We start from the raw sequence: 13,539 nt of genomic DNA, 5'->3' as shown, positions 1-13,539 counted from the left end.
CAAGTCGCTTATTAGCTAAAATTAAGCTTACGGGTAGGAAGGAGGGATTATTAAAAACAAATTTTTTTTTAGGTCAAATGAATAAACAAACACATCTCGTATACTTTTGAAGATGAAAAAACAGACGCTGGAGAACATACTCTTTGGTAAATTACCAAAACAAGCCTTAGCTCGGGTCTTAAAATGTAACTGGAGAGAACAAACTTTATGGAGTGATTGGAAAATGAAGATTTATTAAACCCCACCGTGCGGATATGAAAACGTCACTTTTCCGCAATGCACGTTCGTTGGACGGTCAATAATATTCTCATGACCTTTGTGGCAGAGAAAAAAAATCCAATTGTCGTATACACATGTACAGTACCTCTTTTAGTCCCAAATGGGGTTAAAAGGGACATAAATTATTATTTGATGTAAAAAACAAATTGTTGAGCCGAGGTTTTGATACAAAGGTCCTTTAAACAGTCGATCGAAGATGAACCCGTAAGGCCTGTTCCAAACGTCGTGCTACTGCCGTTCTGAACTCAAATTAAATTGGTTTGGCAGTGGCACGACGATGGCACGGTAGCGGTTTCAAGCGTCGAACCTACAAAAGACAAAACAAACCATCCATCCAGCGTAATAGTATGCAAATAATGCAAAAGACATTAAATTAATTTATGAATTGAGTTCGGCGCAACAATAGCACGCCATTTGAAACCAAGTCGTGCTACTGCCGTGCGGCACGGCAAGTCCTGCCGTGCTAAGTAGTCGTGCCGAACCTAAGTGCCTTAAATGGTTTCAAACAGCGTGCTACTGCCGTGCTTAAATCGATAGGACAATTTCATTTGAGTTCGGCACGGCAGTAGCACGACGTTTGGAACAGGCCTAATAGTTTGACAATATTGCTGGAACAGTTGGGACTGAGTATGCATGTATGTATGTATCTTACCTTTACCAATGCGCGTGCGTATACTTTGTAATCCTCGACTCCAGTTCGTACCGTATGGAAGATGCAATTACTTTTTTTTCAACAACATTAAAGCGTTCCAAATCTCACGTTAAATGGACAAGGGTAGAACTGAGCTGTGTGTTGGAAAGGGATCTGTGTCGTGGTCTAGGGGGCGACATTTCTCTCCCTTCCTGCCAACCAGAGGGGAGGTATCTGAAAGGAGCGAAAGATCAAGGATTGAAGTCAGAACTAGAACTTGGGACAGTTTTCTCGGCCGGTATCATTTTTATACAAAAATTTGGTTTTATCAACGGAGTTGATAATGTAAATTGGCTACCGTACAGAGATTCTAAAAGCTGACGTTTCGAGCGTTAGCCCTTCGTCAGAGCGAATCGAGGGATTATGGGTTACGTGTAGTTTTTATAGTAGAGTAGGAGCTACGCTATTGGTGGTAACATGGCAACGTGAAAAATAGGAATATATTAGTTAAATGAAAAGCGTTCGTTAATACCGTGGGGATTAAGGGTGCCGATTTGAAAGATGAATTTTTGTTCCAGATTCTTGCGGCTTTCCGACGTACCTAGATGTAGGGAAAGGCCGCAGATAGCCATGTGTTTTTTGGAGTGGTTAGGCAGATTAAAATGGCGAGCGACTGGCTTAGATGCATCTTTGTCATTCTTCTCAACATCGCGAAGGTGTTCGCGGAATCGGTCACCTAGTTGTCTAAAAGACGACTAGGTGACCGATGTGGAACAAAAATTCATCTTTCAAATCGGCACCCTTAATCCTCACGGTATTAACGAACGCTTTTCATTTAACTAATATATTCCTATTTTTCACGTTGCCATGTTATCACCAATAGCGTAGCTCCTACTCTACTATAAAAACTACACGTAACCCATAATCCCTCGATTCGCTCTGACGAAGGGCTAACGCTCGAAACGTCAGCTTTTAGAATCTCTGTACGGTGGCCAATTTACATTATCAACTCCGTTGATAAAACCAACTTTTTGTATACTACTTCCCCACCGACGCAGCACCACAGTTTCTTTAGAAACTACCCCTTCATTCATTTGTTACCCCTTCATTCATTTGGTATCATTTTTAGTTCGAAAGTCATCAAAATGAGCTTATATCAGAAATCATCAGCCATGTGTTTGGTCATTATAACATATACGTAAGCAATTAATTGGGTCTAATTTATTGGGAATCAGTGAGCGTGAATACTGAATCAAAACACTTAGATAATCGAGTATTGCAAGCGTTTGATCTGAAAACGCGCGACATCTTTCGTTACTTATTTGCATGCAAGAGTGTAAATTTCAAAGTCACATCTGCGCGACTATTCCCAAAACATTTCAAAATCATTCTCAAGTCTTGCATCATCAACTTGCTTCACAAAACTAGTTTTCACTCATTTTCTCAAGGATTGCGCTTCTTTTCAAAGCTTTCGCGTTGAGGTGCTTAGATAGATAGATAAATATGTTTAATCACTCTTCTTGTAGCATTAGGCTAAATTACAAGAGGGGTCAGCAAAGCTAAAACAAAATGTCAATAAATATAATACAACGCAGTGCTACGTGTACTTGAAAGTAATGAACCTGTCTGTACGCTGGAGTCTGTTGATATTTGTGACCTGTCTACTAGAACCTGACCGAAGACCAAATCCATGGTTGACGCTTGTTCGTTCGGGAAGCAGGCTTGTCAGACACGGGAAGGGTGATACAGATAGATCCTGGATAAAGCGTACACAGGTCTGGTTGCGGCGCTCTGACAGTGTCTGCAGACCCGCTCGAACCAGCGCCTGGCAGTAATTCAGGTCGGGGAAAATGATTCTCAGACGTGCTTAGACGAAGATCAGTAAATAACTGCAACCGTGTTCGGTTTCCGAAAACGCGATGCAGAATCTCTCTCTCTTTAGCTACCTTATTGCCAGTGACGATTATTACGATAAAATCGCTCTAAGATCTGTTCGGAAATCCTCAAAGAATCTCTAAATTAATAATACATATGCATAAGAATCGTTTACTTACGTCGAAACTTCCGTACAAGGCTTTAACATTTTGTTTTAATTAATATTTCGAATCACTTTAGACCACACACTTCCTGGTAAAAGCCACTATGTAGGATCTCTATTTTGCGCAAATGAAGATAGCAAAATGGGTTTGAAATCAAAATGATTCTTATTAAGCTGAAATGTGACGTTTCATATATTCACGCTCCCCAGTCTCCCAGCGTTCTCTCTTAAAAAAAAAATTCTTGTTTTGGTGGTAAAGCATACACTTTTTAATTTGGCGAACTGCTCTACGCCAAGTAAACTTGATAGTTTTTGGCTGTGTTCATCTTTATCCGGCCGGTTAAATGCCTTATAAATGGAACCTCCATCATAACAAGTAAACTAGTTTACCTAAATGGTAGAAATGCTGCCGAGAGGAAGGGGTATGCTCATTTTTTTGGCCTTTCCGAAATTCAGCAGAGAACTGGGGCGAGTTTCAAGTTTTAACTAATCGCTAAACTGACACTACCACATGAAAGATCATGTTGAGATTGGTCATTTGGCCAAGTATGGTGCTTTTAGGGTGAACAGAGACCAAGTTATGGACCTTGAAACATGGTTCAAAATCCATCGATACAAACGTCTCTAATAAGCATAAGCATAAGCATATAGTGAACCACTATTCTACGATCGCACCTAATTTTATGGTTGTGTCACGGAATTTGAACATTAAATACTTCGGGTTTGGACTGGATATTGACCAAGATATTGTAACAAATTCCTTCGAACAAAGTGTAGGCTACCCGTAGCCTCTTGTTGAAAATGAATCTACCTGGCCACTGAAGACCAATTTCACACAATTTTTTGAGTAATAAATTCTCAGATTTAGCTGAGTTAAAAATGAGTGACTGAGACAAGTGTTAATCCCATAGTGTACTAGTATTTCTCATTGCAAGAAATTTCTCGAAGTATCAGGTTAGTATACGGTCATCTCTGAGGATACGCGTAAAACGGGGATTCTAAGGAATGAGCGCAGAAATAAATAAATGATCATCTGCTTTCACTTTCAGCACTAATGATAAACAGGGCAACTTGGGAAACGTCTTTTTAAAATTATATTTTATTTTAAATCGTGAGTTTGCCAGTACATATTTCTCAACAAATTATGAAGATTTATCAGCAACTTTAATGACGACGACTAGAACAGTGGTGAATTGTTTTGTAATCTCAAGAGGTCTTAACCACAAGGCAGACTATTAGCATGGATAAACGACAAAGGGTTTTTTTTTCTGATAGTTGTATGACGCTATCGTCAAAATCAGGGATAAGACATCGTTCTCGAAAGTATTTATGGGAAACGAATCACTCATACAACTCAGTGCGGCATCTGCCATTTACAAATTTACCGCTTACCAGTTTGAGCCCTCGGACTCCTCAGATCATTTGACTACTAACGATGCTAACTGTCGGTTGTATCAAACTTCTCATAATCCCTATCTACGTTTAAGCTGTCAGGTAAAATTGCTTTGCATGTTGAATTAAAGGAATTTATTTGAAGAACAATAGAATTCCAGCATAAGAGAGGTTGCGGATTAGCTCGGATTCAAACCCTAGCCGAGCGAACTTTTATGGGGTTTACCTCATATTGCTGAAAAAAATTATTACTTTTATGTAATTAGTGATAGAGACTTTCTAATGTTCTCGGATAAATGCAATTAGCCGTAAGCTCTCGTGTTACGTGACTTTTTTAATTTTGCATAGCGATGAAAGAACCCACACAATGAAGTCATCGAAGAAAGGATGACTCCATTCTACAGGTTTTTGCATTTCTGCATAGAAAGACAAAGTGCGCTATGTACTTCGCTTATTCATTTTTACTTTCTAATTTTATAACGTTAAAAAAGGTGACATCAGCCGGAGAGTGTTCTGCAACAGGAGCTCTTGCCAGTCTCCTTCGCTGCAGTCTATTGGTGTGTCACGCAACACTTACCGCAGAGCAAACCAGGTCGCAACAAAACAATTCAATTTCATTCGAGAAGGCCAAGAATTGATAAATTACGCTTTATTGACAAAGGAACAGTAAACGGTAGGTTAGTCGTAAATACAAGGAAGGCAGTCAAGTATGCAGGGTGGCATACAACCTCGTTCCCAGGGCACAGAAAAGGCCTGGGAATGAGTTCGGGGTGCCATATTGTTCAGTGTAACTTTATCTTTTTGCAAGACGCCTTGTTTACCTTCGAATCTTTATAATTCACGGCAGGAACAAAAATTGCTCTGTGGCCGGATTGCTTGATTTATTTAGGTGAGATAAGAAAATGAGTATATCAGTGGTTATTCACGAGCTTTTATCTTTGTTGTAGTAAATAAAAAATGGCGGTCCAGCTCAATTAACTTAATTGACCACTAATCACGATGACAACAGGAGTCTTATTCTTCATTAAGCATTTAAATTTCTTTTTAAGATAAGAAATTAAATATTTTTACTAATTTAAAAGTGACCTTTACCGCACAAATCAATTTTCTGGTTTAGGTTTACCAAGCCATTATTGTACATGACCTATCATCCAATGCTATCCAGATAACGTAGTCCCCGATGTGACATATAAGACCATTATGACCATTTATGGTCATTCAGCTGGTGTGTTGAAAACTTTGCAAGGAAGGCAAAAGTGGTCTTACTGTGTTCGCTTCGCATTGGAAGAAATTGCCGTTCCGCCGTTCCACAAATTCCACTGTGCAACAAAAAAAGGCGTCAAAGTTTGGAAGGAGAATATTTCACGGGATGGCACAGACTAAATGCTCAATATAAGAAGAAAGTAAGCCAAGTAGATCAATTGTTGTTGATTTGAACTTTGAATATCGGAGGTATAAGAAGCTGTTTAGCTACTATATATACGAAACACCTTAAAAAACCATTCTTTGCAGCAGCAAATTTACCATGAAAATCGGTTTTAATTTAAATGGAAAGTAGAACAAATTACAGGCACAAAAGAAACGCACCTTGATCAATGACCGGTGAATTGATCAATGACCGGTGAAACCCTAAGAAAATTCATCTCGAAAATGGCCTACCAATATTCGGGATTGTTAGATGCAAGATTATTGTCGACTATAATGCTATCTACAGCACACCCCTTATTCCATCCTTTGGATTAAATCTCTACTTTCGATTGTTTCACTGATATCCCGGCATGACTCTAACTATCATCAGTAGCTGAAAAAAACCTAAAATCCAACATTTTTTCTATTTTCGGACGAATAACGTGGCGTCAGAAGACGTCATCATAGTTTTGAATTTTTCCGTTTTTTAACAGGTGATAAACCTTGACTTTGTTACTGGCTATGTCATTTTCGAACTAGAAGAGCCTTACTAAAACAACAATATTTTGACGGCATTTTAACGACACCAGTTAAATGAAGGAAGAGAAATAGCGAAAAAGAAAAAGACAGTTGCAAGGAAAAAATTGTTCCCGGAGTGCAAAACAACACATGGATAAGTGCGCTTTCTAATAACACAAATTGTCATTAGAATTTATGTTGACGTTCTCTGTATCCGATCGTTTAAAAATATTCACTTTTGGCACCCAGTGTAACATAACAGACCTGTCCACGAAATCCAGAATATCTTTCTTTTTCAGATCACTGCTACCGTCAAAGGACAAGCATTAATACCGAAAGCCTATACGCCTATGCCCTACAAAGAATTTTAAAATTAAACTACTCTCGCCTTCGCAAGCGCTGCTATTCAGTTGGATTGCTCGGGGTAAGTAGTTCGCCTGATATGCGCTTCTATATTCAAAGTAATCGATTGTACCGGCTAAAGAGAGACTGGAAATCATTCGAAGAAAATCTTGATTAAATTTGATGCAAGGTTCATCAGAATGAAATTTTATTGAAACCAGACGCCTTTATATACAGATCGTCTAATTATTTGTGAAGTATTGGCTTGCTAAAGTCAACACGTTACCCGAGGCAATCGCACTTTAATGCGGACTACATCTTTGTCTTTGAAACTCTTTTTCTCAGACCTCCCCATTATATTTTATTGTGTGCAATTATTCGGTTTTTGGTGTTGATATGAAACACATGAAAATAAATTGCAAACTTTGAAGTAAAAAAATCATAATTTTTGAGTTAATTTTTAATATACCAGAGTTAAGAGTCTTAACTGCACTTGAAACTGCAATAGAAAGGAATGCATTTGGCTTATTTTCAAGGAGTTAAACAATAACCAGCATCAAAAGCACTTCTGATAAGCGCTTTGTTCACTGAGAATGTTTTCGCTTAGAGCAATGTTGAGGCCACGAAAAGAAAGGAGATGAACTCAGTATTAAAGTGACCTCGCATTACTGAATAAAAGTCCTTTTTAAAATATATTGGTTCTCTTTGGAAACTACATTGTATACTGTCTAACGTGAACTTATTGTCCGACTATATGCGAGGATAGACCTCTTTCATAATGGCGGCCAAATAAATTATTTTTTTGTTTTAATGCTAATAAGCCCTACTAACCTCGCTACGATGAGCAAATTTCAAAAAAATATTTGTTTTAAAACGAGGGCAGTAGGTCTAATTAACATAAATACAAAAGAATGTAAAGTTGGTCGCCATTTATGAAAGTGATCTATAGGATGCTTGAAGATATTTCGCTCGAGGTGTCTCACGATGCAGATTACGAAGGCTTCAGAAACCAGTAAGCCAAGACTTTTCCTTCTCTCTCTGAGTATATTGACTTTTGAAGACGTTCATTATCGGTCAGATCACCGGGGTAGTAAACTCAGGTACCGTAAGGATTGTAACATCAAGAGCAACTGTTTGTGCTCGCATCTCGGTGGGCCGTGCGGCTTTAGTTTTCAGTCCTGCTCCGGCCATCTCGCATAAACCTCGTTCGGAGGTTTCCCAAAAAAGGCGCCAAAGACGCCGTACTGGTCATCTGGTAAAATGCATCCAGTTCGGCATTGAGCTCAAAAGGTGTTTCTAAAAACGACCGGTTTATAGCGGAAACTATTTAAGTTAGCTCTTGTTGAAAATGGAACATTGTGGTAAGGTGCATTCATTTCACCTGGACGAGGGAACAAGACGCGAAAAAGAAAATTGTCTCAAGAGCCTTTTCCGCGTCGTGTTTCCTGCGTTGGACGGCGTAAGAGATAGAGGGGTCATCGTACTACTTGAGAAATGCTGATGTTCAGCATTTAAACCTTCCTTAGAACGCAGGTATTATTAAAAAAGATAGATTTCCGGATTTGACACCTCTCGAGGGTTACGTTTATTGATTCTAACCCACCCCAAAAAAAAAAAAAAGCAGAAAAAAAGAAAAAAGACTTGTCTTGACTCGAGTTGTTGCTAATCATGCATAGAAATGATTTTACAAGTGAAAGAAAAGAAACTATATAGAATAATCAGTTCAACGGAAAAAACAGTTTCTTCAATCAGAACTTTAATATAAATTTATTGTTTTCTACGATCTAATTATGATGGTCTTGAGAATCGGTCTCTAACTACTAACAAGAAACACTAATTGTCGCGGTAATTTATTGACATTCATTACAAATAGTGTGAATGGATTGAGGTCTACATGAGGAATTGAGAATTCATCTTATTTTTTGCAATTATTGTCCTTAATGATCGATAGCGACCTTATCCATTGGTTATGGGACTCAATTTCCAGTGTTATTAAAAATTTCATATCTTTTTTTAAAGCCGTATTCAAGCATAGTCGGTTCCATATCAAGGAATTAATTTAACTTTAATCCCGATCTTCAGCATCTACCCATGCACAAATTATAGTAGTATAAAAATAAAAAAGCACTTGACGATCGACCTAGAGACAAGAGGAGATTTCTTAATTTAATTAGGAGAAAGCAGCTCAACATTTCGACCTCGAGTATTCCGTAAGTTTTTTATTTTATTTTAAGATAATTTTTTCTACTTTAAAGCTCTTCGGCCATCCCCTTTTTTTTTCGTTTACCGTCGAATGCGTTTCCTGATATTGGGTCGGTCGGTCGGATTGAAAAAAAAAACCTAAAAAAAAACATAAGCATCCTCGGAATGGGAGACCTTGGTACCCCAGAATCATAGCTGTGGCGCCAGGAAAACAACAAGACGTGAACGCAAAATCAATATGGCGGAAAAGTTGGTGGATGTTGCTGCAAAATTAAGACAGCGTGGGAAAAAAGATCAACCACCGAAACTCCTATGCGACATAAAAATGGCTTAAAAAACGTCGTTACCAAATTTTTTTTTGGAAAATGCCAAAAATTTGGGTCGGTCGGACGACGCTAAACGGAGAAAAAAAAGACCTTTCTTACGGATAAAATTCCGAAGGATTCCTTCAAATTTGATGATGATTTTGGGAAGAACGGAAAGAGTACAAAGAAATATAAACAGAGAAATGAAAACTCAAAGCGATAAAACTAGAATGGCGGTTGTGATCTAAAGAAACAGGATCAATTTTCTCCCAAGCGGGGGGCTTTTTGACATCAATTTACGTACCCATGCCGAGTGGTTTTGTGTATGAGCGCTGAGTTTTGCATCAAATAAAGAAATGTTGTGGAAAAGTCTTCGAACGAATTTGCCTCGAAAGTTTTCGAAAAAGGAAAGCCACAAGCTTATAGGAAGAACGAACAATTCATAGTCAGATGCCTGAACTGAAACTTCCTGGTTTGGCATACAAGAAGTACAAGAGATTTCTGTCTTTGAATCTAGAAACTTTTTTTTTTCAGCAGAGTACTTGTCTGACTTCAGATGCGATAGACATTTAAACCAGCCTAATAAAATATCTTCAATACACGTGCACGTGAAGAATAAATATCTTCCACTATGAAAGATAAATAACCTGTGGTGATGATTATGTTTGCATAGGAAAAGTGAAAACACAATAGTACAAGGGAAATTTTTTCATACAGCTTGGTGCTGCTAAGCTCACCTTGCTTTCAACATCGAACTTAATTCAAAATTTCCACCCCCTCCAGATCAAAACCATCATCGCTCAAAAAAGAAAAGAAATGACTTTATGTCCTGGTGTGTGTTAATAAAATTCTTCCTTATAAATGTCAGCGATCAAAGTTTGAAATATATAAATTACATCTAGGAACTAACGTCGAAAAAGAGTGAGATTGACTTTGGTTACGGTTGCATCGGGCTGCCGTCTACAAGCTTCTATCGCCCGCAAACGAAATTAAAGGCATCCGCAAAAATTGCACAGGGAAGTCGTGATTTCACACCACACCTGTTAATTGAAACTTATATTTAAAATGTAACACAAAGTTAATCGACTTGGCCCGTCCGAAATTACAAACTAGCTAATACTCTGCTTCTATCAAACTACCTCAAAAAGTGGTGTGGTTCTGTGAAATAATCTTCCGGTTGAGTATCGCGGCGGGGACACAGATATAGTCAGTGTAAATTTCGACCTGGCTGCAACAGCTCCTTCAAAAACAAATGACTATTGTTTTCAATGTTTTTATGGTAAGCAGGTCTTTTTTCAAATTACCGACATATCGTCGGAGACTTCCCTTATGAAATGCCGAACGAGTTTTCTTTAAATCGTCAGGCCGATTCTATTGATTTGTGTAACTACTCCATCCTTCCTCTCGATCGGTATTCATGTTACTTCGACAATGCAAAATAATCTTGTTCGATGTCAACTGACGGATACCGACAGTGTCTCGTGTATTTTTTTGATGATCGTTACTCTGAAGAGCAAGAACATTTAGTTACCAGTGCAAGGTTGCCAGTCATTAAGAATGAAAGAAATGTATAATTGAAGTGTGGGTTAATTATCGACGAAAGATAGAAATGATCCTCGAGCTTCACTGGAAAATTTAAGCAATTGTCTGTTATAGACACCTGAAAAATTTACTAGGAGGCTTCAACTGGATGCGAATCTGCATGATCTCTGCGATGCCGGTGCATTGCAGCTCTATTGCAGCTCCATTTAAATATTCTTTTGTTTTTATTCAAATAAGCCCTTGATGCCTCGTTCTTAAGCTTAAAATTCAAAAGAATAATTTATCTTGAACGAGGCAACAAGGGCCAATTTGTATCCGCATAAATCAGCGGCCATTTTGGAATAAGGTGTCTCTGCCGAGTTACGTTTTCACACGACATACACAACCTCAAGCACACGAAAAAGACATTTTTTTATCGCCTTGTGCTTACGGCTTGCGCTTGTGAAATGCAAGCTGTTATGCTTGCCCTTGTGCCTTGCGCATGTGCTTGCATCGCTTGTGAAAGTTTGGCGTCAAATTATTGCTATTCCACGTTTTTCCCTTACTATCTTTCATAAGGATTTTTGTTTTTAAAGGGTTATCTATGGTGTGTTTTTGTTTTTTATCTGGGGTGGCACATTTCTTGGATTTGGTGTCGTCAATAGTATATATAGATTAAATTTGACTGCTTGAATTGCGGGTTCACATTCGATGCCGTTACAGTTATCCTTCGCCGCGAACAAACTACTGGACAAACGCATCCTAAACAAACCATTTCACGTAGAAGTCTCGTCCTAGTGAAGTTAGGATAATAATTGGCAGCTGTTACATGAGAGTACCAAAACAATCATTGGCTTTATTTTATTTAAAAAAGCGTGTACCACGCTGTGTTACGATAAACAGTTTTCAGTGTACCAGAATAATTGAAAAACCCGCGAAACCAAGTAAATGCAAAATAACCATTTAAGGTGAATTGAGAGTAGCCTTCCTTTTTCTTGTCTACGTATAAAGGCTTTCATTAAATTAACGACCAAAAAGCTTGTTTTCACAGGGTTACGCGAAGTAAACTAAATATACTCCAACAGAGTTTTAATTCCAATGTATGAATTTATGTCCTTCATTTAAGCATTTATTTGCGCTTTTATTATATTCAACATTTTACCCACCTCAGCGAAACGGCACAAACAATGATTCATTTTTTTCAATTTCGATGTTCTCATTAATTAAAAAAAAAAGCACTGACTCTTGGCTCATAGTCTAACCTCGTCGCTGAATAATTCATTCTCTTTTAAAATTAAAAGCACCAGGAATTCTCATCTAATTTAGAGTGGGCACCTTGGCGTTAAATGAATACATGTCGTGTTAATGTTTTCAGGTTAATACTGAAACGTAGCACAATATGATGGAATGGCTTTGGATTTATATTAGCTTCCATCGGTGCATCTTGACTGTTGGTTTCATTGGTCTCATTGGGTTTTCCTCGAGCAATTCAGAATCAACTCAACGCGATGAATGGTTTGGTTCTGTTGAGTGTCCTGAAACACTCTTGGTCGAATGGAACGGACTTCTTTCTCGACCGCCTTATGTGCAAAGAAATGCTACGGTATTGTCTGGTAGTTCTAGTGGACTCTTCACAGGTATTGTATCTCTTGGTCCCATTTTCCACAAGTACATCGCCTGGAATTTCAAAATCTGTTTCAAAAATGAAATCAACTATGCAGCCTCAATCAGTTTGCATAACCAAATGTTTATTAAACCAAACCACACTACCACTAATACCTAAACGGCAGCTGGAAATACTTGCAGTCAGTCAACCGAACTAAGTTACTAATAAAAATACTTGGGAAACATTTTTGCTTGGCTTTATTCTGGAGATAATATGTAGTTTGGCTTCATACCCATCGTTGGAAGAAGAAGAATCTCCTTATTATAAATCTTCTTTAGTGAAGTTACCAAGAGTGATGCTTAAAGAAATAACTTCAATTTTTTCTAGAGATTTATATTTATCTGAAGTCGCATTACTTCTGTAACTTAACTCATCTTATTTGAAAGCGTACTGAGTTAATAGGAAGTTTAAGCAAACGACGACTGCTACGGAAACGACAACGCCACTAAGCAAGAATATTATTGGTCAAAAAAGGAAAAATAATCGCACTGGACGCGCGGCAATCATTACAGTGCTTTTCGTTGGCTTACTTACCATAACGACAACGTGAAATCGCCAAATTTAAAAGTTTGGACGACAACGTGGGCATATAACACTGAACCATTCATTTTCTATCATTACATTAAAACCGTTCGTACCCATGCATCCATTTGTAGCCGAGGATAGTTTGCACGCATTGTACAAGGTGAACAAGAGGGAATAATCGCGAAATTCTTACGATAAGTTATATTTGACGTTGTCCTTGATTAAACTCGCTATTGGCGTGCATTGTAAAACAACAATTTGTTAAAACAGCAATAACATCAAAATCAAAAACAATCTTCATGAAAATAATTATTTTGCATGGACAGGACCCAATGTTCATTGGATCTCGGACTCATAGAAAAAAAAATTAACGACTGATGGGACATGAAAGACAAAAACCTTCCATGTGTGTTTTCTTCTTAGATTTTCTGGAGATAATGCTCAACGAATGTTGTCAGTTGAGCACTATTCTTATTGAGAACAGTTCAGCAACGGAGGAACCTGACCTCAAACTCCCTGTGGTGGTTAACCTGGAGGCTGACTGTGACACCAAGAAGAATTCCAATCTTGTTCCCATGGTTCCGCATACGGGGATAGCGTTCGTGGTTGTCAAGAGCAACAAAACTGCTCACTCGCTGGAAATGCTGAAGTCTCTCTTCACCACGTGGCCGGTTCTGCTGCTGACTTTAATATTGTCTTTTATCGCTGGAAT

The 13,539-nt window shown here is 38.2% G+C and overlaps 1 protein-coding gene across 7 annotated transcripts in view; it reads left to right on the top strand.

Annotated features, from left to right (window-relative positions):
* Positions 1–13,539, top strand: part of LOC137970872 (uncharacterized) — a 34,465-nt gene that overhangs the window by 6,419 nt on the left and 14,507 nt on the right. For 2 of the 7 annotated variants that reach the window (XM_068817496.1, XM_068817498.1), the window contains exons 2-5: positions 5,458–5,743; positions 6,566–6,690; positions 12,012–12,273; positions 13,251–13,539. The exon at positions 13,251–13,539 is cut by the window's right edge and continues 16 nt beyond it. In XM_068817496.1, coding sequence (XP_068673597.1) covers positions 12,036–12,273; positions 13,251–13,539 — 527 coding nt within the window. In that variant the 5' untranslated portion in view covers positions 5,458–5,743; positions 6,566–6,690; positions 12,012–12,035. Of the gene's footprint in view, positions 1–4,864; positions 5,014–5,457; positions 5,744–6,266; positions 6,425–6,565; positions 6,691–12,011; positions 12,274–13,250 lie in introns of those variants that run through there. The other 5 variants (XM_068817497.1, XM_068817502.1, XM_068817500.1 and 2 more) reach the window with 5 other exon arrangements.

The sequence above is a fragment of the Montipora foliosa genome, chromosome 9 (genome assembly GCF_036669935.1).
Source record: "Montipora foliosa isolate CH-2021 chromosome 9, ASM3666993v2, whole genome shotgun sequence".
NCBI classification, from domain to species: Eukaryota; Metazoa; Cnidaria; class Anthozoa; order Scleractinia; family Acroporidae; genus Montipora; species Montipora foliosa.
The sequence above is the reverse complement of the archived record's forward strand: the minus strand, read 5'-3'. Positions and strand labels throughout refer to the sequence as shown.